At 48.2% G+C, this 21,890-nt stretch overlaps 1 protein-coding gene across 3 annotated transcripts; it reads right to left on the minus strand.

Moving 5' to 3' along the window:
- Window positions 1–7,672: 7,672 nt before the first annotated feature.
- Window positions 7,673–20,772, minus strand: VEZF1 (vascular endothelial zinc finger 1). Of its 3 annotated transcripts, none has more exons than XM_064166353.1 (7): window positions 20,541–20,772; window positions 14,379–15,184; window positions 13,690–13,753; window positions 12,290–12,473; window positions 10,662–10,874; window positions 8,478–8,522; window positions 7,673–8,138 (listed from the first exon to the last, which is right to left on the minus strand). In XM_064166353.1, exons 1-7 carry the CDS (start codon window positions 20,571–20,573, stop codon window positions 7,711–7,713), a joined length of 1,773 nt encoding a protein of 590 aa, XP_064022423.1. In that variant the 5' UTR covers window positions 20,574–20,772; the 3' UTR covers window positions 7,673–7,710. The 3 variants fall into 3 exon arrangements, with proteins under 3 accessions (XP_064022423.1, XP_064022424.1, XP_064022425.1); XM_064166354.1 differs by having other exon boundaries at window positions 14,487–15,184; window positions 20,541–20,768; XM_064166355.1 differs by lacking the exon at window positions 8,478–8,522 and having other exon boundaries at window positions 14,487–15,184; window positions 20,541–20,769.
- Window positions 20,773–21,890: the final 1,118 nt, after the last annotated feature.

A 21,890-nucleotide genomic window follows, 5' to 3' on the forward strand; every position in this document is an offset into this window, starting at 1 on the left:
TTTGCAGAGAGCAGAGAGTGGCAGGAACAGCAGCAGGGGCAGGGCCTCTGCCTCCCTCCAACCCCCCTAGACATGCTGCGGGAGGAACACACCGCAACCTCCGGGCACCCACAGCTGGCCTCCTGCGGCTGCCAGCCACAGCCAGCGAGACCATCTGTGGCTGCTGGATGCTGAGCATGCGTTTGGGATGGTCCACAGCTCTCGCAGGACTGCCCTCTGTGCAAAGGTTTTTCCGCAGCTCAGTTGTTTCACCCCTGCCTGGCAGCGAAACAATCCTCAGCCCGGGTAAAAATCTGTAAGGCTTTGACAAGGAACAGACACCAGCAGGGAGTGAAAACATGAGAGGCAAACCTTTGGCTTCCAGTGTGTACATGTGCCACAACGTTTGCTTTCCCAACGTTAACCGTGGATCAGCATCTCCTCTATGACACGGAGCCTTCCAGGCAGCTCTCTGTTCGCTGCAATCTCTGTTCCCTACTCCAGGCTTGTCTGGGGAAACCCGGGCAATTTCATCACATTTCTTTACTGCCCTTTGATATGGGCCTGAGCTGCTAATGACGCTGGGAAGCAAAAACAAATGGGAATAAAAATACACAACTAGAAAGAATTAAAAGAGAGAATTTAATTCATCCATTTCCAACTGATTCCCTGGAAGAAAACAAACTTTGCACAGAAAACACAGAACACAAATGTTTTTGTCTTGACAGCTGGTGAGAACAACTAAGTGAAAAGGTGAATGGAGTATTTCTGCCTTCTCTGCAGAACAAAAAGTGCCACACAGCCTGAAAATGCCTCTTGTTTTTCTGCTAAATGGCTTGATTTGGGAGCTGGCTATTGGAAAGGCTTTGCAAGGAAAGCAGAGCTCTGTACCCTGACACATACGGATGCCAAGGCTGAAATGTTTTACCAATGTCTGCTTTTCAAAACAGTTCCTTAAGGAAAAAAACAGGTCTTAAAGAAAGGGGCTCAGATTAGCCCTGAAACCTAAAGAACCAAACCCCCAATCTACTATTCTTTTTTAAACTCCTAAGCCCTGCTTTCCCAGCACTCTTTAGGGCTCCAAAGTGATGCAACCTACAACGAAATTAATTTCCCGTTGAAGGCTCCTGGCAGGCTGTGATGAGGAAGCTGCCTGGCCACCCTGGCTCAGTTTCTCTTAGCACTGAAAATACTTTTTCCAAAGCAATACCAAAAAAGGTTTGTTTCTAGGTCAGGACCTCAGTACTAAATTTTAAGCAGGGGCTGACAGTCGAACCCGAAGGCAGCTGTAGAAGGGATTCACAGCAGAAGCTCCTGCATTCTTTTTGTAATTAGGAAACATTCACCAAGCCTCCACCACTGAGCTTCATTTAAAGGTGAAAGCTATTTTTGACATAAAAATTAGCACACAGTTCCTCTGTCATTCTTCAGTGGCTGCTCTGGAAGCTGTGAGCAAACAACCCAAAGAGAAGCAAGAGGCATAAACACTGAATTACACAAATCAGGAGAAAGGGGATCAGGTTTTAAGTTTTCTTCTGCCCGACAATTAGGATGAGATTTATTTTTACACTTAACTATTTCTCCTAAAAAGCACTGGTAAAAAGGTCCACTTAAGCACTGAGACAGACCTCAGAGGCATTCAGAAACTTGGAAGTGCTTTTAATAGCTGCCTTTTGAAAATACTCTTCAGTCTATTTTGGAGATGGATAAACTAAGCCACCAATAAAGCAAGGCAGGAGTTTTCAGAAGGACCCAGCAATGGCAAAGTGGTGTCCACTTAACTCAGCTCCCACATGGGGACCCAAGATAACAATGCCCATCAGAGTGCTGGCTGCTTCACAAAACCCAGATGGCCTTCAAACCCACCTTGTCCTTCCTTCTTTGCTGGGAATCTGCTTGGAAAATTAACCCCAAGCAGTTCTCAGAATCCAGCTCAGAGTGACTGTTTCTAAAATAAAAGTGAGTGAGGAGCGAGCAGAACTTGGAGGCTTATCACCAGCAGTAATGCCACCGACTAATCCCCCTGCAGCCCTGGCCCCTTTATGTAACCCGGGATTGCTGCAGCTCAAACAGCTTATTTGGGCTGGTGTGCTCCTCTGTAAACCTCTCCTGGTTAATGCAAGCACATGAAATACTTTTTTTCCTCTGCTACACGAAAGAAAAAGTTCATGTAAGGGGGTGGAAAGTCTTTTATTTGTGAAGAATGGCAAATGGAATTTAACTGACAGCTGAAACCAACAACTGTGCCTCTCTGCTGGCCGTGGGCTTGACTGAACAGAAATCCTCCAAATCGCCACACTCAGGTACAACTCAGAGAATCCATGGAGTGGTTTGGGTTGGAAGTGACCTTCAAGGTTATCCAGCTTCAACCCCCTGCCTTCCAACCTTCCTGTAGCCCAGGTCACTCAAGACCTCATCCAACCTGGCCTTGAACACCTCCAGGGAGGGGGCATCCCTGGGCAGCCCGTCCCACTCCCACCACCCTCACTGCCCTCCTTGCCTGCAGGACTCCTTCTCCTGCCTGTCCTGACTTGCCACGCCACAAATCCTTCCAAGGCAAAATTCAGCTTTAAAGCCCACAGGAAGCGCTGAGCGTTAACCTGGTGCTGAATGCTGGAAACTCCAGAAGAAACAAATAAAACCCCATTGAAGGCTTTGCAGTCGGAGACCTGAATGGGCTGGAGCTGAAAACCCACTGCAGTCAAGGGCAGCAATAGGCTTCCCTGGCTCTTGGACCGGATCCAGCTTAAAAGTTTCCATGAAATAAACTAGGCTAAGCTCATCAGCTGCATAGAAACTAACTCGGTGTAACAGGAGCATCTGTTCTTCTCAGCCACCATTTTCTTAGAGCCTGAACTCCCCCTGCTGCAGTGCCACGAGTTGCCGTGCAGATCGCTCAGCGCTCCGGCACCGGCTGAGCGCCGCAGCCTGCCCTGCTGCTCCCGGAGCTGCGGGCACGGAACCACCGAGTATCAGGGCTGGGCAGGGAGCTCCAAAGATCGTCCAGGCCAACCCCCCTGCCAGAGCAGGACACACAGAAACACATCCAGACAGGTTTTCAATGTCTCCAGAGGAGACTCCACAACCTTTCTGTGCTGCTCCAGGGCTCCTGCACCCTCAGAGTAATGAAGTTTTCCTTCCTGTTCCCGTGGCACATCCTCTGCTCCAGCTTGCCCCCAGTGCCCCTTGTCTGTCCTTGGCCATCCCTGAGCAGAGCCTGGCTGCGTCCTCCCGACACTGCCCTGCACATCTTTAGCACAGCAGCAAGGGCAGCCCTCGGGCTCCTCTGCACCCAGCTCCCAGCCCCAGCTCTCTCAGCCTGGCCTCAAAGAAGCTGCCTGCAGCTGCTTGGGGGCTCCACGCTGGACTCTCTCAAGCAGTTCCCTGAGGTCCTTCCTGAACTGAGGGGCCCAGAACTGGACATAACATTCCAGATGTGGCCTCACCAGGGCAAGGCAGTGCACACGTGGCAGGAACTATGGGAGCAGGGAGTTTTTGGGTTGCCAAAGAACAGTTAAATGTGTTTTGTATGAAGGCACTACAGCGAGATTGATGTGGGCATCGAGACAGCCGAGGAGCACACCTCAGACCCATTTATACACAGCACAAAGCAAATGTTTACCCAAGTACAAATGAAACAGGCTTGACAATCAGCTAATGCAGCTTTGTGGACATAAACCAGGTACATTCGAGCAGAACCAACACGAAATAAAAAGGAAACAGCCCTTTTCCTATCCCTGTGTGCTAAGAGCACCCTGGTTAGTGGTTTGGGAAGCCACTGTCACGTTGCACAATGTCCTTGCCAGTGTTTAATGTGTTTATTCTGCTGCTACTCTGCCGGGATAAAAAGCCCATCAGCAGGGCAGGCTCGGCTGCCTGCAGCACCCACTGCCAGTACTACAGGAATTGACAACATACAATTCAGTCTCACACCTGTTTATTGTCAGCAATCCATAGATAACCACTTCTAGTACACATTTCCATATTGCCTTCGGTGCTTTGGGGTCGCTTGCTTGGCGTTTTGCAAGCTCAGGGGACACCCAAACTTCACCTAAAGGTCATCTCTGCAGTTTACCCAGATCCAGAACACTACACCTGGTGCAAGCTGGCATCACTGCCAGGGGGATGGGAGGTGGCTGGGTACTACATGTCCCAACATGCAGGGCCCCAGCAGCGTGGGCTGCTCTGTGCTGGGGTGGGGTGGAGGGGGTGTCACTTGGTGGGGCATTCACCTGGCATGCCTCGAGTCGGCCATAAGGCCCAAGTCATGCAGCTGCCTGCACAGTGCAGGAAAACAAAAGAGCTCTACACAGCTGGGGTAAGAACAGTGGTAACAAAGCCATAGCTACATCTTCTTCTCTACAGTTTTGTTTATTGAGACAAACTAATTAAAAGGCACAAACATAGGGCATATGTTTACATGGACATTATAACAAACATATACATTAAAAGTGTAGGAATGTGTTTCCTTTCTGCTAAACAGAAAGTTCCTAAGCTTTTATATATACAAAAGTTGTACAATTTGATGTCCTAAAGTACAAAAGATCATTTATAAAATTATTTTACACTAAGCTCTATTTTTTTTTGTTGTGGTTTTTTTTTTTTCCTCCTTTTTTTTCTTTTTTTCTCTCTTTGTTTTACTATGTAGTCCAAGCCCCTAGAACAGTTTCAGGTTAATGATCCAGATACCTGTCAGCAGAGCCAGCAGCCTGGCGGTCCCTGCTGGCACCCAGACGGCCGGGCATAAAGGGAAGCGGGTCCACTGTGACTAGGCAAAACTCCTGCTAGCACTCTGAAAATGCACACACTCCAATCTCCAGAGCTTTCAGCTTCAGCAAGATAAAAAAACATCTGAATTGCAACTGCCTTTTATTTTTTTTTTCCATTTTAAATTATTATTTTTATTATTTCTTTTTTTTTTTAACCATAGCATCTCAGGGTTTATAGGGGTGTTTGGGAGGGTTTCTGGTTTTGTTGTTTTCTCTTTTCTTTCTTTTTTTTTTTTTTTTTTAAACAAAAGTTGTAAAAAGGTGAATATGTGACTTGATAGTCTAAAAAGTATATCTGTTTTCCCCTAGCTTTTTGCTTCTCTACTTTTATGTACAGATAAACAGGTTAAGAAATAAAAAGCACATGTAGCTTAAACATGTGTGAGCGCTCGTGGAGAAGCCCTGGGGGAGGGTCCTTCAGGGTCAGCTCCCCCCCCAGGGCCCCCACGAGCCCGATAGAAATGTGTTAACACAAGAGAAGAGTAACGTAAAAATGATGATGATGCCTGCAAATATTTACAAAGTTGAACAGATCTGCACAACACTTGATTAAGAAAGAGGGGAGAAATTAAAAAGACGTTTTCTGCTTGTCCTGGAGGGGCATCCTACCTAGTTAGTGGTTAGAATAAAAACTGTATACAATTTAATATAAGACAAAACTTCTAGTGAACAACTAACACATCTGTCCCCTGCTGCAACGCCAGCAGGCTCTGATTGGGAGGCAGAGGGCATAAAAATCATCCCCCACTACCTCCAAAATCTTCCAGCTTAAAGCAATATTTTCTTAAGTTTCCAAGCACTCCTTTTGCTCCTAGATAAAAGAGTCCCATAGGGGTCTGACTGTTCAGAGACCATGTTTAGAGACATTTCCACTCCTCTTCTGTCAGCCATGGCTGTTTCTCACCAAACAATAACAGTTTTTGTTAAAAAAAACAAACAAACAAAAAAAACCCCAAACAAAAACCCCAAAGCAACAACAAAACTAACCCAAAATAAACAACAACAACAAAAAAGAGAAGACTTGTTGACTACAATGCTCTATTCCCTTAGGGTAATATGCTGGGTAATATTTACATCTCCAAATATCAGGTCACAATCCCTATTATATGTTGAAGTTAGAATGATAAGTTATCATATGCTTTGCATATCAGAGCTGGTATCACCTTTCCCATAGGGAATGCTGCCTGAAATGATCATATTCCCAAAGGTAAAATGCATTATTTTGCTTCAAAATGCATTTTGCTTTTTTTTTAATCTTTTTATAATTATTATTATTATTCTTTTTTTTTTTTTTTAATGACACCACTGTAATGCATTTACTCAGAAAAAGAAAATGAAATAAACTTTAAAAAAAGAAAAAAACAAACCCAAAAAACATCCAACACAGACAAAAGATTCTACACTAGCTCAGGAACAGTGGACTTTCAACAACTGGCAAGTTAAAATTAGCCATCCACCCTGATAAGGATACAGAGGGGGGGTCTTTGCTAGTGTTTAGATTAAGTGTCTAAGTTATAATCTGGGGAATAAAACTGAGGTTTAATGACTTTTTTTTCTTTTTTTTTTTTCTTTTTTCCCTTTTTATTTTTTTTTCTTTTTTTCTTTTTTTTTTTTTACTCCTTTTAAACTCTGGCAAATAATTCTCTGCTCTAATTCAGCATCAGTCAGCTACAAGGTAAAAACTTACTTTAAATGAAGTGCTCCAGTGAAACTCAAGTTTGAACCCTACACGAGCTAAATCAATAGGGGGAGAAGATGCTACTATGGTCTCTGATGGTGCATGTTGCCCCAGTGTCTTAGTCTGGATTTATTAACTAAAACAACAGGAAAAAAAAAATAAACAACAAACCCAATGAAATTAAATTAAATTAAACAAAACCCAAACAAAACAAAACCAAGGTAAAAAAAAAACACCAAACAAACCCAGTAAGATGAAATAAAATTAAAGGAAATAAACCAAAACCAAAGGAAAAACAAACAAACCAACCCAGTAAGATGAAATAAAATTAAAGGAAATAAATCAAAATAAAATTAAGGGAAAAAAAACAACACCAAACAAACCCAGTAAGATGAAATAAAATTAAAGGAAATAAACCAAAACCAAACAAAACCAAGGGAAAAAAAAAACACCAAACAAAACCAGTAAGATGAAATAAAATTAAAGGAAATAAACCAAACCAAACCCAAGGGGGAAAAAAAAATCAATAAGATGAAATAAAATTCAAGGAAATAAACCAAACCCAAACAAAACCAAGGAAAAAAAAACACCAAATAAAACCAATAAGATGAAATAAAATTAAAGGAAATAAACCAAAACCAAACAAAACCAAGGGGAAAAAAAAACACCACACAAAACCAGTAAGATGAAATAAAATTAAAGGAAATAACCCAAAAAAAGACAGAAAAAGACAACAAACAAACAAAACAAAACAATAAAATGAATTAAACAAAAAATAAAAATACAAAACAAAAAAAGCCAGTGAAAGAAAACCAAATAAAGCCAAACAAAACAAAGCCAAAACAAAAAAGCCAAACCAAAATAAACTCAAAACAAAATAAACCCAAACCAAAGGAAAAACAAAACAAAACAAAGCAAAAACAAACAAAACAAACACAAAATAAACCCAAACCAAAAGAAAATCAAACAAAAGAAACCCAAAACAAGACTCAAACCAAAACAAAGCAAAAACAAAACAAAGCAAAGCAAACCAAAACCAAAACAGAACAAAGCAAACCAAACCAAAACAAAACCAAAACAAAACCAAAGCAAACCCAAAACAAAAACCAAACCAAAACAAAAACAAAAACCAAACCAAAACAAAAACAAAAACCAAACCAAACCAAAACAAAACCAAACAAAACCAAACCCAACCAAACAACTCCCCCCACCAAAAAAAAAAAAAAAAAAGAGCTGCTGGTAAGGATTCTGGTTTAATCCTTTTTAATACTGTTCAGCAATTCTTCACCAGGGAGGAGAGGTGGGCAAGGCCTGGGGCAGGAAGGGCATGCTCTCAACTGGCCTCATGGCTATATTTAGGGGCCCAGCTAACGTCATGGGCGTGGGGAGGTTCATGGGGGAGGTGATGGTGACCGGGTGGGCGATGTTCACTGGAGCGGTTACTGGGGTGGGCAGGTTGACTGGTGTGGTGAGTGTCAATGGAGATGTCATGGACAATGGACTGGTTATAGTGACAGGGTGCCCTAGGTTCATCGGGCTGGATATATTAACTGCACTTGATACATTGACTGGACTTCTCATGCTCATTGCAGCTGCCACTGTGACTGGGTTTGTGATAGTCCCAGAAGCCACAGAGGACGTTATATTGAATGGAGTAGTAAGAGTCACAGGCGTAGTAGCAGCAGTGGAGGTTTGGCACAAGTTAGCAGCTTCTAAAAAAATGAGACATAAAGAGACAAAAAGGTTTTTAAACACATAAAAAAAAAAAAAAATCATGGACAAGGTTTTTTAAAAACAGTCACAGAAACAAAAACCCAAAACAGGACCAGGTACAGACTCCAGAATCATTTAAGAATTATTAGTGAGTTAAAACTGTTAACATTCTAGAGCCTCCAAGAAATACAAACTCTCATGTACTTCCATTCAGTAGGATTATTTTTTGTCCCCTGAGGTTTGTTTTCTAAAGGTTTGCAGGTTCCCAACAGCAGCATTGGACAAATCAACCCCAATCCTCCCGAGAGGAACACCAGAAATAGAGGAGGGGTACATACCGAAGGGTACGTACTCTATAGCCTTCTCAAAGGTGAACTGACACTCTGTGAAGGTTTTAAAAAGTCATTATTAGGGACTGAGAAGCAAAGCTCGTTGCAATATTCACCTGCTGCCTGCACCCTTCATTACTGCCACCAAACTATCCCACTCGTCACAGCTCCTCCGCTCAGCGATCTGCCAGGGCACCCACCCAACGTCAGCCCCCAGCACCTCCTCAGCTTTCATGTAAGCTACAGCTTCACACTGAGTTGGTTTGGACTGGGGGGGTTGGGTGAGTTTTTTGGTTGGTTTGGTCTCTTTGCACTTTGTTGGGCAGCAAGCAGGAATGCAGAGCCCAACAAGGAAGAGCCAGGAGGGCAGTGCCTGGTCAAAGGGCTGGTGGGCTCTGGCAGGGCTGGGCGCCAAGGGAGTGGGCACAGTGGTCTAGAACACAGATGGCTTCCTGGACCATCATCAGCACCACCTGCCAGCTACCCACAGCAGAGGGCTCCAAAAAGAGAAGTGGGTCGGTGGCAGCGAGTAAAGGGAGGGGATGGCTGCTAGAGACAGCAACCAGAACACGTTTGAGGGCAAGCTCAGGGCATTCCTGAGTCCTGTCACACCCACGTGTCAGGAGGCAAGCCAGGAGCAAAGAGTCCACTCTTGCCACTTGGGCAATACAAATTAACTATGAAAGCAACACTAGCCCCATGCAAGGGTTACTGTTGGCTCTTCAAAGTCCCTATCTAGGAGAGGTGGAGGGGAAGAAAAAGAGTGAAGAAAAAAAATAATAAATTGTGAAAATAAATTGTTAGACCAAAAAAAAGCCACAGTGTTGTGAAGCCAACACAGCAGGTGGCAGGAGCGAGGCAAGAGCAGCAGGTGGGCTTGGCACTGACTGGTCTAACTGCACCTTCCCAGCAAAGTAACACAGACACATCCCACCCCTGCCCCAGCTCAGCTAAAACCTCATCAGTCTTAACACTTCTGCCCCCCACCTCCCTCACCCACCATCCTGCCTGAACCAATGTTCCCCTTAAAGCATATTCAACCATCTCAGTAAAGGAGGAGAGGAAGAGGGAACAAAACACAGGGAAGAACAGGTAGGAGAAAAAAAAATCTGAGCGATCTGCTAACCCTGACACCCATCTGCTTTATCTGTTCAGTGGCCTGATGGTATTCAACGTTTCTGTTATCACTCAATTTTAACATGAATGAGCTGCATCTAGGCTGTCTGAGCACAGAACTCAATTCAACTGCAAAAACAACTGAGATGAAAGGAGCTAGCAGCCTAAAATGCACAGACAAGACCTAGAAATGCAAAAAGGAGATTGAAGAAACTAAAAGGAAGTTTAGAAGAAAAAACAAACCACTAAGTAAGGTGAGTGAAAAAAAATCACTAAAATCAGGCACTGAAAACCAGTTAGTGGTCACTAAGTGTTTCTTCTGATGCATGTCATCCAGGAGAGTCACAACAGGCACTAGAAACCAAACTGTTGTGGAAAGAGTCAGGCAGTAGTAGTAAGGAGAGAATTTAAACTACTGTGCTCCTAAGGACACTGAAGTGAAGCAATCTGCTCCTCAGAAAAATGCCTCAACAAGAGGAAGAGATTCCACTTCAGTTAGAGCAGCAAAAGTGTGGGCTGTGAGCTAGCACTGATGAAAACCATCACTTAGGAGTCCATTTTGTAACCAAAAAAATAAAGATACTGAAGACCAAGTTCTAGGGGTCCTAGAAAACTTTGTTACATAATGATAAAGCCAAGGGAATAAACTGGGAGAGAAAAGATGAAAGGGACAGAGAAAGCAGCCACATGCAAAGGGAGGGTGATGCAAGGCCAGAGCTGGGGATGTGTGTACACAGCCATAATGCACACAGGGTACCAACTGCTACATGTGCATGGACACTGCTAAAAGCCACATGCAAGCTGGAGCTCTCCTCCTGCCTCGCAGCAGGCACAGCCCCTCTGCACTGGGGGGTGCCACACACACACTCAGGAGCAGGCACCAAAGGGAAGCAAGCGACAAAGAGCTCATTTACAACAGCATCCCTCTGGTCACCTTGGCTTCCTCCTGCTGCTTTTTAGCTACTTCCCACGCCAAGAATGCCAATGCCACCTCCATGTAAGACATCTCACCTCCCTACAGATCTACCAGCTCCAGCATCCCATCGCCCCGAGAGCAGGAGGAGTGTTTTGGTTTACCTTTCTTCCTGGCTTTGACGGCCTCTTCCCATAATCTCAGGGTCTCTACCTGCTTTCCAGGCCAACTTGTTACATGCTGCTGCTGCTGCTGCTGTTGTTGCTGCTGCTGTTGTTGTTGCTGTTGTTGCTGCTGCTGCTGTTGCTGCTGTTGTTGTTGTTGTTGCTGCTGCTGCTGTTGCTGCTTCTGATTGCTGGTCTCCTCACTCATGCATGCTATGCCAATTAAGCAAGAACACAAATGCACCTTGAAAAGTTACTCTCTCTGCTGCTGAGATCACAAAGGCTGCTTCCATAGAGAGGCTGGAATCTCACAGGATTCCAAGAGCAAAAAAAAACAACAACCAAACAACCCACAGAGGTGTTTAAAACCATACCAGGAATTCTCTGGTTTATAAAACTGCTTTTTTTCCAAAAGCTAAAACCCAAAATGCAAGGCAGGATCATCTGCTTTTGCTGCCAAAAATGAACTTTCTGATCATTTTGTTTGCATTTGAGGAAGAATAAAATAGAAGGCTGCACTGAGTCTCCACAATTCAAGCCTGATTCTACTTATTCTAAACCTCAGTTCCAGTTAAATCAGTTTTTAAAAGCCTTTTTTCCTTTTTATTTCAAGTGCAACTTAAAATTTGCAGTTTACATCACAGAGCAGCATGTTACTACTTTCTGGCCACATTACAGCTCATCACTTCCACCTTTCACAACTGCCCTAAAAGCCTCCTGTGAACTGCTTAGCACCACCAAATTGGGCTGGGAAGCCAAGACTGTAACCTTCTACCTCCAAAATGCTGTACTCAACAGTCAGGCAGGTTGCACATTCCCTGTACCTTCAAATTATCCAGGAGGAACAAGAACTGCAAAGATGTTGTAAATTAACACTGTTTAAAAGGCTTTAAGGATAAAGTTTCCACAGACATTCCTCACTTCTCCCTCTGGATTCCTCTGCAAACCCATTTTCTGGGAGTTAACTTCAGCTACAGGTATTTTAATAGGGAAGATTTGGAAGCCAAGACTTTGTTTGATTACTAAGCACTTCCAGGATCAGGCTTCAGCAGCTCCAGAGTTTAAACTAGAAGGAACTATTACAAACATCTCATTTGAAGTCCTGCATAGCCCCAGTCGAATGCCATTAGTGCCCAAAACACATCCAGGCTGGATTTAAATGCTTTTCTTGCCAGCTCCTGCCAAAGGCAGGAATCATTGAGCCCCAGGGTCAAAGCCCAGACAAAGCAGAGAAATCTTTCTCCTAATTTTGATGAGCTTTAGGTGAGGCTTAGAAACCTGGAAATTGGCAGGTCACAGCAGTTCTTAAATAACCTAAAATCTCCAGAATTATCTGTTGGACTTTCCTGCACAGTTCAGGAGCAGCTCTGTGCTTAGAAGATAAGAAAACCTGGCAACTCTTTTCTTCGAGAGGTAGGTTACTCTCACAAACTCCATTCCTAAGAGCACAGCCCAGCAGCAAACCAACCCCAGTTCTTCAGCTGAAGTGGATTCTGTTCTCCAGCGTCTCTTTTGAACCGGTGCCAACAGCTAGGCTGGCGGGTGGGGTTTTGCATTCTAAGGCAACCAAAGGCAATCCCCTCTGCAAACACAGCATTAGAAGAAATGGTTTTAAAACGTTCACCTACTTTTATTGATGCCTTGTTTACAGGTATTACAGTTGATACTTTGGCTCTGCCCGTGTGTCTTTAAGTGGCTGGTGATATATGCTGCACTCAGAAGTTTACCACAGATATTACACGATACCTTTCCTTCGTGGCGCACCATGTGTGTCCGCAGTCTGTCTTTGGTGGCAAAGGCAGCAGTGCACGTCTAGATGGGGGACAACAGTGACACTTGAAGTGCAGACAGCATCGGTACAGCATGAATTACATGTCCTCTGCAAGCCTATCCTACCTTGCAGGTGCAAAGAGCATCCTAAGTACACTGACAACCTGAAGTATTCATAGAGAGATCAAAGTCAAACTGCTGAACAGAAGCTGAAGTCAGCTTCTGGGCCAGTTAAGACAACAGTCATAGTGCACACTACTTGGACTGCCTCAAAATAGCAGGGTGCCTTAGCTACCAAAGCAAGAGGGAGCTGAGGGAACAGGCAAAGCTGGGGTTTGATACAGTATCACTGCACAAATATGAACCTGATACCTTCAGTTGCTCAATTACTTCTGTTCCCATCCAAACAGAACAAGGAAACGGAATCTTTTTCTAAGGTTCTTCTTTTCACACAAGGGTTTTATTTAATATGATGACTCAGTAAAATGCAGGTTGGAACAGGCATGGATACTCCAAGCAAAGCAGTTAATTGTTCAAGGGCAGTCAGGTTCCTTGTCTTAGAGTCAAGTCACCTATTTGTGACTTGTTTTCACTTCCCAGCAAAATAACGGATCCAGAATCAACTATTCCAGCCCATCTTGACTGGATACACTAAGTACATTGCATACAAACACTCCCAGATCCTACTGCAGAGTAAGAAGAAATTCTTGACAGTGAGGGTGGGGAGAAACTGGAACAGGCTGCGCAGGAAGGTTGTGGATGTCCCCTCCCTGGAGGTGTTCAAGGCCAGGTTGGATGAGGCCTTGAGCAACCTTGGCTGTTGGAGCTGTCCCTGGCCATGGTAGGGGGTTGGAACCAAAGGAGCCTTAATGTCCCTTTCTACCCATTCTGATTCCATGAAATATGCTGAGACACACAGTGCACACTGCTCTTGTCATCAGCACTGAGCTGAGAGTGCTGTTATGATCCTACTACTAAGTTAAGCACATCACAAAACACAGGACACCTGTACTGTTCTAAAAAGAAAACAAAAAGCTCCTAATCTTCCTTAAAAAAGCAGCCTCAGCCTCCTCTTAAACTGCTTCTACTCTGGCATCAGGACTACACTGCTGCTGCTATGTTAAGGTGGAGATAACTTTACTCCTAAACTTGCTTTGCAAAGAGAAGTCCATGAGCAAATAGGTCTGGGCAGATTATTTAGCTGAGATTCTACTGACACAGTAAGATACTGCTCTTAATAAATCATGTCAGCCCTTACTTGGCATTTGAAGGGTCTCTCTGTTGAGTGAACATGTTTAACGTGACAGCTTAAATGATCAGGCCTGCAAAAAAGAGAAGAGAGAAGAAAATGCAAACTGTTACAGACAGATAGTGATGAGCTCTTAGCAAGTGGTGCTGAACACTACACTTGACGACCCTTTGCCACCCACATCCCTCTGCAGAGCAAGAACAACCCCCCACCACCCTTGCTTGCACGGTGGCTTTCAGCTAGAGTAACACAGGGTTACACTGAAAGCCCAGCCCGTGGCTCCAGACTTCACCAGCTCCTTCTCACACACCTTAGCATGGCATGTTTGGTGGTGACACCTTGTGTAAAGGTGACAGCTCAACAGCTCTGAAGGCCAAAGCGGTCTCTGTTGCAAGCACAGATCTGAATACAGGCAGCAGCACTGCGAGCTCCCCCACAATGCTGTCTGGCAGTAGCCTCAACCTCGCTACAAGACAAGGAGACCGTTTGCTTGCCAGGCCCCATGCGCTCATTGCCCCGGTGAAAGGGCTCCGCGGTGACCACCAGCGACACCCACAGGTGTCCCACAGGACCTGGTTGAGGTCACAAAATCATTTCAAACCCACCCCCATAAAAGAGTAGCCACTTTTGGCCACTGCCCATCTGGCTCAGACCGAGACCCACGCCCTAGAGGTAAACAAGGCTCTTTATCCCCTCACCAATCTTCTAAGATGTCTGGTTCTCCTAGCCCCTCGCTATGATAGCTTAACCCTTCTTGGTTATGAAAAGCCAACACTTGAGCTCGCCTGGGATTTTCTACATGGTACCTCGAGAAGCCTTTTCCACAAACACCACAGGTGTATGGTTTGGTGATGCCACCTTCATGAGACCTCACATGGTAGGTCATGCGATCCTTTCTCTTGAAACGCTGATTGCAAATTGGACATTCAAAGGGCTTCTCATCTGAGTGGGACAGCTTGTGCCGGTTCAGGTGGTAGACATCCCTGAAGGCCTTCCCACACATCTCACAGGCATGGTTCTTCTTAACGGGCTTGCTGGGCTTCTTCACCGTCGGCGTCACCGCCATCGCCGTGGCGCCGGCACTGCTGCTGGGGTTGGTGGCAGAGGAAGACGTAGTGACCGTGGACAGGATGCCCGCGATGGTGGAAACCAGTGAACTCCGGCTGTTGTCCCCAGCGATGGTGGAGATAAGGGGCACCATTGTGGTGGGAGTTTTCTTTGGCCGTGACACTAACTTTATCCCTGTGTGGCAGGACTCGTGACGCCTCAAATGGTAGCTGTCCCTGAAAGCTTTGCTGCAGTAAGTGCACACAAAGGAGGTTTTAGGTTTTTCCTTTTTAATCCCAACGATCGCATCCTTTAACGTTTCGGGGGCAGGCTGAGGTTTCTGCGTTATTGGTAAGGGCAGAATCGGCTTCTGGTCGGGTGGCTCCACAGCAGAGCTCAGCAGAGGCAACAAACTGTTCTGTGCTGCCTGCTGTTGGTGATGGGAGGCTTCGTGTGCCTAAAACCAAACATTCACACTTAAATTCCATCAATGGGTGCTCGCTCTGACACGCTGAGAACATTTACAAACTGCTGAGAGCATGCCCTAGGGCACACAAAGCCACGGAGGCAACAACTGACCAGGGTTACATAACTCGGGGTCTGGCCAGGACTAAAGCTCTCCTGCTTTCAAGGTGCTGGCTGTGCAGGCTCTGTGGTGGGTGCAGGAGAAGACATGGCAACAATCACACAATTCAGTTTCTGGAGGACACCACTTCTGATGGCAAACCTCTAGGTGCATGTTGGGTCTTAGTTACTAACACAGTTTGATTTTTACGTAACAGGCTACCTCTTTTGCTAACACATCAGATGCCACCTTGGGACTACCTTTGGAGCCTTATGAACCTGCTGATGGGAGCTGCAAAATAAGGCCCCCACTTTAAGCTGAGCTTAGTGCACTCTGAGAATGAAGCCGCGGGCATAGAGAGCCAGACTGAGATAAGGCATCTTGGTTAAACAAGGCGCTCACACCAGCTCGTTAGCCCTGAAAACAAAGCAGCTTGAATCCAGAGCTCTCTGAAGCCACGTTTCTACATTTAGCAGCTTCCTGAGGCATTTAGACACTGACCACTGTGCTCTCTGCGTCCTCAAACTAACAAGAATAGCAACATGTTCCTTTTTCTCTTCAGCAGCAGCTACTTTGTGATTGGAAGAGCAGCTAATCAATAAGCACTGGCAGACATCTAGAGATGCTGGAGAACGCAGAGTGGGAGCCGGGTGAAAAACAGCCCTGAAAGCTGTTTCCAAACAGCCAATGCCAACTGGCTCCGAATTAGTGAATCAAGTGGGAAGAGCCGGAGGGAGACCCTCCCCAGCACACCCTGCTCAGCCGCGTGGCTACGGGGCTGCTCTACACCAGGCTTGTGCTAGGAGCGGCGTATCCTAAGGCAGAAGCACTGCCATTAAAACTCATCCAGCCAAACCGGGACCAAAACCCTGGCAGATACAATTTTAAAGTGGTTTAGAAACCACACAGACCAATTCAGCCTAATGGAGCATTACAATAAATCACTCTAGCACCTTAAGCCAGTTTAAGCACATCTGTATTCAAGATGTGCCTTGGTCTCATCAGGCCCGTTTTCCATCAGCCTCATTACTAACGCCTGAAGCTGACTTTGGGGAAGCTCCCCAAATCAGCTCCCCAGCCTTCCAGTACTTCTTTCCTATGGCTTCCCCCACAAAATACCAGGACTCAAGGCCAAGAGCTCAATAAAAAGCTGTGCTGGCCCACGACCCCCAGCCTGTCCCCTTCTACGCCAGCTGAGGATGGCCAAGCCTTAAAAAGTGCGCTCAAGCCCCGACTCTTTCTACACAAATCCATCTCATCACACCCTCTGGAGAAGTCAAGATTTCTGCAAGCTCCCTTTGGGACTTTCTCAGTTGCATGCAAAGCTCTGCTGGCTTTGCCTCTCAGCTACAGCCCCCCTCAGCTGCAGAGGGGTCCTGCCTCTCCCTGCCACCACACAATCCCTGCATCACTTTGACACCTCATTTGTCAGAAGCTGATCTTTGGACAGAAGCCACCGGTGGCTCTGAGGCTGACCCACGTGGGGATGGATACGTGCTCCCTCACACTGCGAGCCCGACAGGAAAACAGCTCATAGGATCCGCAGACAAAACTTGTGCGAATCGTTAGGAGCCAGGCCAGCCCGGCCGGTTTCATCTGCGTCTTACATCCTGGCCATGCCCAGGCTCAGGATGCAACAGGTAGGGCTGAACATGGCCACAGCAGCCACCTCAAACAACAGCCTGAGGGGGGGTTTGCAGGAGCTGTAAGCAGAACTCTCCTGGAGGCTGTGCTGCTCCATCCAGGCACGCCACAAGCTCCAGCAGCTCCCTTCAACTTTTGCCTGACTTCAGGGATATTTGTGGATTTTCAAACATTTATTTTTGGTGGTTTTCAAAGGCCACCAAGAACATCATCTAAAAGGAATAAAGCACGTACAGTACACATCTAAAGGGCATCATCAAGCAAGCTGTGCACTTAAATACAATTTGAAGGTTAAAAAATCCTGCAATGGTTAACAGCCACCTTTAAATAAGCATTAAACACCATTGTTAAACTGCATCAGAAGTCACTCAAGAGCACTTAAGGATAGCTCCAGAGATAGTTTCAAAGGCAGAGTGAGCAGATTGGATAATAGAGAGCCCAAATCCTTTGGACAAGGTTCAAACTTAGGCAGTTTATGGGCATTTTTAAGCCTGAGAAGAATGGTCAGCACTTCAAGGTAATGATGCACTTACTCCTATGGAAGCCTGAGAGCCAGAGGCCATAAAACAATGTATATTCATAAGGCCACAGGCTATGGAGCTGCTGCTTATGTAAGTCTGCTTATCTTGCTTCCCAGATAGGCAGTGTTATTAGCAGCACAGCCTGTCCAGCAGCTTCACTCTCTCGGCAGCAAGCGGCATCCTCGCTTTCCGAGGGCTGCCTGCAATAAAGCCTTTTGAAAAAGGCCTCACTCAGGCACTAGGGGTTTTTTTTTAACTCTGTTAGAGCAGGGAAGGCAGCACCTGCTGCACGCTGCTTGCAAGCCATCGCCATTGAGGCACAGAGCAGGGTTTTACTCGACCACCGCTGACGCCAAGTCAACATTTCTCTGCTATCTGGACAGCTGGCGTGCAAACCCCCTCGCTCCAGCACTCGTTTTGTTCTTTCCTTGGGGGGCAGTAAACAGCAACAACCACCAAAAAGCTGTAATTCGTGTCCTGGAGTGGTAGGATGTGGCACTGTGAACTTGCAGTGCCAGAGGCTAAAATATTTTTGTGCTCCAGCCTTAATGTGAGAGCAACAAATTAGCATGAGTCATATCTTGAAGGCTCCGTCTGATGGATGATTCCTCCTCGAGTTAACAGATACAACTTTCACTTTCCCAGCAGATGCTCAAAGTGGGTTTCAAAAGATGGCATTCCAAGGACTAAGAAGATCCAAAGGAGAGCTCCTTACCCAGTGTCACATTTGTCTCTTTAGAAAGAGTTACAATGCCACCTAAACACAACCCAACAACTTCGTTTGGAGAGAGCACTTTGCAGCCACAGACCCACTGCCAGAGAGACCAAAACTGAGACACTGCAGCCTCTGTTAGAAATATTTTACTCCACACCCCACATATTCAACTGTCCCTGAGAGATCCTGGCACAGCTGAAATTACGCACTTGGTAACCCTCCCTCAAAGAAGGACCAAGCAGATTCAGTCACTCACATAATGTTATTTAACTGATACAGGGGAGAGGGGTCAGGAGGAGCTTTTAAATCCACATTTTATCACTAGTTTTAACTCAAGTGGTTCTTGGCTGAGAGGCTGCTGGTGAGAACGGGATGGAGAAAAACTAAAGTCACATCAGGAGCAGTCTAAGAGGGCTTTCTGCTGGGTGCATGAGGATGCTCGCACCCCACACTGTTGGCTTTAACCAAAATGACTCAAGAAACAGTATTCAGCACTTATTAGGAGGTCTCAGAGCTTTATTGCCTGGGGCAAAACAAAATCCGAGGAAAATTTCCACGTCATAGTTTTATGAAGATGCTTCCAAGTCTGCACGTAGCTAAGTACGTTAGGAAAGTGAACTGCTGACTCCTTAATCAAAAGCAGCAAAGCTTCCTCCTAAATCAAAGTGTGACATGGCTATGTCCACATCCAGCAACCTCCAAAAAAATGAGAGGCAGGCAGCAAGGAGCTGGAGACGTTCTTGAAAGCATTACTTGGCATTTCTGACAGAGGCTGCTGCAGTGCCACGCTGCCAGCCTTCGGAAGAACTGCCCCTGGCAAACTCCCCTCGGTGAGGCAGGCAGGCGATAAAGCAGACCCGGCTCGCAGGGAGATGGTTCTAAACTAAGGAGATTAACTTCTTAGCGTGAAGTTTCCTACGTGCGAATCACAACTGCCCACCAGAGTGAGAAATAATTCACAAGCCCTCAGCCAAACTCGATGGCATCACACGCATTCATCAGGGAAAAAGCAGAAAACCCAGAGCCCAGCTCCCGGTACCGGCTCCTCGGAACATTCCCGGCGTGTTTTTGGAGGCAGAGCAGCCGAGCGAGTGACTCATCCCTGGGTACTTGCAAGGGAATAATTTTTCCTCTCTAAAGGAATGGTGCTCGCTCTTGGCGGATTTATTCATTCAACTCAGGTTCTCTAACTCGTGTCACGGGTTGGGTTTGGGTTGAATTCCGAGGAGGACAGTGAGTAAGCGAGTGACCGCTGCCGGGAACGTGCGGAGTGGGTTATTTTACCTCGAGAAAGATGATGTCTGGGGGGGCTATTCTTTATTCCCCCCCCACCCTTTCTCTTCCTTGGCTGCTGCTGCTGCAATTACACATTTGATGTTTTCAAGCTCCCAAAGAGCAGGAGGCACGAGAAAACAATCCGCCGTGAAAACGCTCGGCTCACAAAAGCCAGAGCAGGATTTCTCTGTCGGTTACTATTATTCTTTTTCTTTTTTTCCCTCCCTGGGCACACTTGGATTTTCTGGAGAATTACATAAACAGCGGCGGTTTTTTAAGTCAGTCTTTCGCAGACAGAAAGGGGGAAAATTGTGACTCAGTTGGCAAAGGGAGGGGTTACACGCTCCACCGTCCCTATTCCTCCCTGTTCCCGTTAGCATTTTGCCAGTTCGTACAAAAATCCGTCCCGCTCGCGTCCTATTTTAAAAGAAAACAACCTCCCTCGTCAGCCGGCCCCTGACTCAGGCTGTTTAAAGAGGGATTAATTTATTCTCCCAGACACGGTGTTTGTTGCATCGGGGTTTTGTTAGAGCCCAGAGGATGGCTTTGGGAGGGGGAGGCGATGGCGGGGGGGGGGGGGGGGGATGTTTGTTTGGTTTTTGGATTTTGGGGGAGAGAAGAGAAAAATAATTTTGCGAAAAATAAATAAAAAGAAAATAAAAAGAAACGTTGTAATTTTGTGGGAAAGAGGAAAAAAATAATTTGAAATTTATATATACAAGCGTTGTCCTTTTTTGTTTTTTTTTTTTAGCGGGGGAAAAAATAAGAGGGAAAAGCACTGCGGGGCTGCGGGGCGCGATCAGCGCAGGCAGGCGGGCGGGGAGAAAGTGCAGGAGGGAAAGGAGGGAAAAGAAGCCGCCGGCGGGCGCGGGGCCGGGTCAGCCGCTGCCCCGGGCGGGCCGGGCCGGGCCCCGCCGCCGCCGCGGGTCGGGCCGGGGGAGGCGGGCGGGAGGCCGGGCGGCGGCGCTGACTGACAGCCCCGGCCTAGCGGGGAGCCCGGCGGGCGGCCGCCCGCCCGCGGCCGCTGAGGGGAGGAGGAGGAGGTGGGGGGGGGGGGGGGGCGCGGGCAGCGTCGGCCGCCGCGGGGCCTCACCTGAAAGAGGAACGCGGTCCAGTTGGCCTCCATAGCGGGGGCGTCCCGGCCCTCGGCGGGGCGGCGGCGGCGACGGCGGCGGCGACGGCAGCGCGGTCCCCCCCCCTCCCTCCCCCGGGCCCCAGCTACATGGAGCCGACAACAAAGCGGCGGCGGCGGCGGCGGCTCAACATGGCAGCGCCGAGCGGCCGCTTCCGCTAACCTCCGGGCTGCACCACTGCGGCCCAGAGGGGGGAGGCGGCGGCGCCGCGGCCCGGTGGGGCGGCGCGGGCCCGGGCCGCCGCGGCGCCGCCCCCGCCGCTCCACTCGCCTCGGGGCGGGCGGCAGACCCGAGGCGGCGCGGCGGGGCGGCGGGATGGGCGGCTGGGACCGGGGCGGCGCGGCGGGACGGCCGCCCCCCCCGCGGGGCTGGCAATGGGCCGGTCCCGGGCTGGGGAAGCCGAGGCGAGTCTGTGGCGAGAGAAGATGGAGGAGCGGGCGAGGTGTCCAGGGCCGCCGCCGCCCGCCTCGCCGCGCCCCGGCATAGCCCGGCCCGCGGGGGCCGCCCGCGCCGCCCGCCCTTCCTTTCTCCCCCTCCCCGCCCGCCGCCCCCGCCCGCCGCGCAGGGAGGGAGCCGCGGGGGCGGCGGGGGGCGGCTTCGCCCGCGGGTGCGGGCCGGCGGCGGGCGGAGGCCCCACACGTGCCGCCCCGCCCGCCGGCGGCAGCCCGGGACCTAGCGGGGGGAGAGGGAGGGGGGACGTGGGGCTTCCCCGGGGGTCCCCCGGCGCGGCTCCCTTCTCGATTCACCTGGGGATCGATCTCGGCCCCCTCGAGCGGTTGCTGTCTCCTGCACCGGCCTCGCACCCAGCGGGGGCCTGCGCTCTCGGGGCGAGTGCGAAGCCCATCGCCCCGCACCCCAGTGCCCGCAGCAGGCGCCCCGCCGGCCCGGACCTGCTCCCACCCCGCTGCCCGCACGGCCCCTGGCCTGGCGCAGCCGTTCTGAGCGCCTGTGGGGTATCCACAGCCCCCACATTCCCATCAGACCTACACTAACCCGGTTTGCTGCTATCTAAGGCACCTTCGGCGCAGCAGCCGAATGCAAATCAAAGCCACAAGCAATTAAGAATATACTTACCGTTAATTACGTGTTTACACACATCAAGCACATCCCTGACAGGCAGCAGGATGGGGCCCTCGGCTGCCTGCGCCAAGAGGGCTCCTCACACCCCCCTGTGCCCTCAGGGAAAGGAAGGACCGTTGCGGGGCGGGGGGGGGGGGAGGATGAAATAGACAGGGAAGGGCATAGGACGGGCATGGGGCGTGTCCCAGGTGGCATCTGGGGGGCACCTGGCACTGTTTTGCCAAGCACAA

This window comes from Pogoniulus pusillus, chromosome 27 (genome assembly GCF_015220805.1).
Source record: "Pogoniulus pusillus isolate bPogPus1 chromosome 27, bPogPus1.pri, whole genome shotgun sequence".
In the NCBI taxonomy this organism is placed as follows: domain Eukaryota; kingdom Metazoa; phylum Chordata; class Aves; order Piciformes; family Lybiidae; genus Pogoniulus; species Pogoniulus pusillus.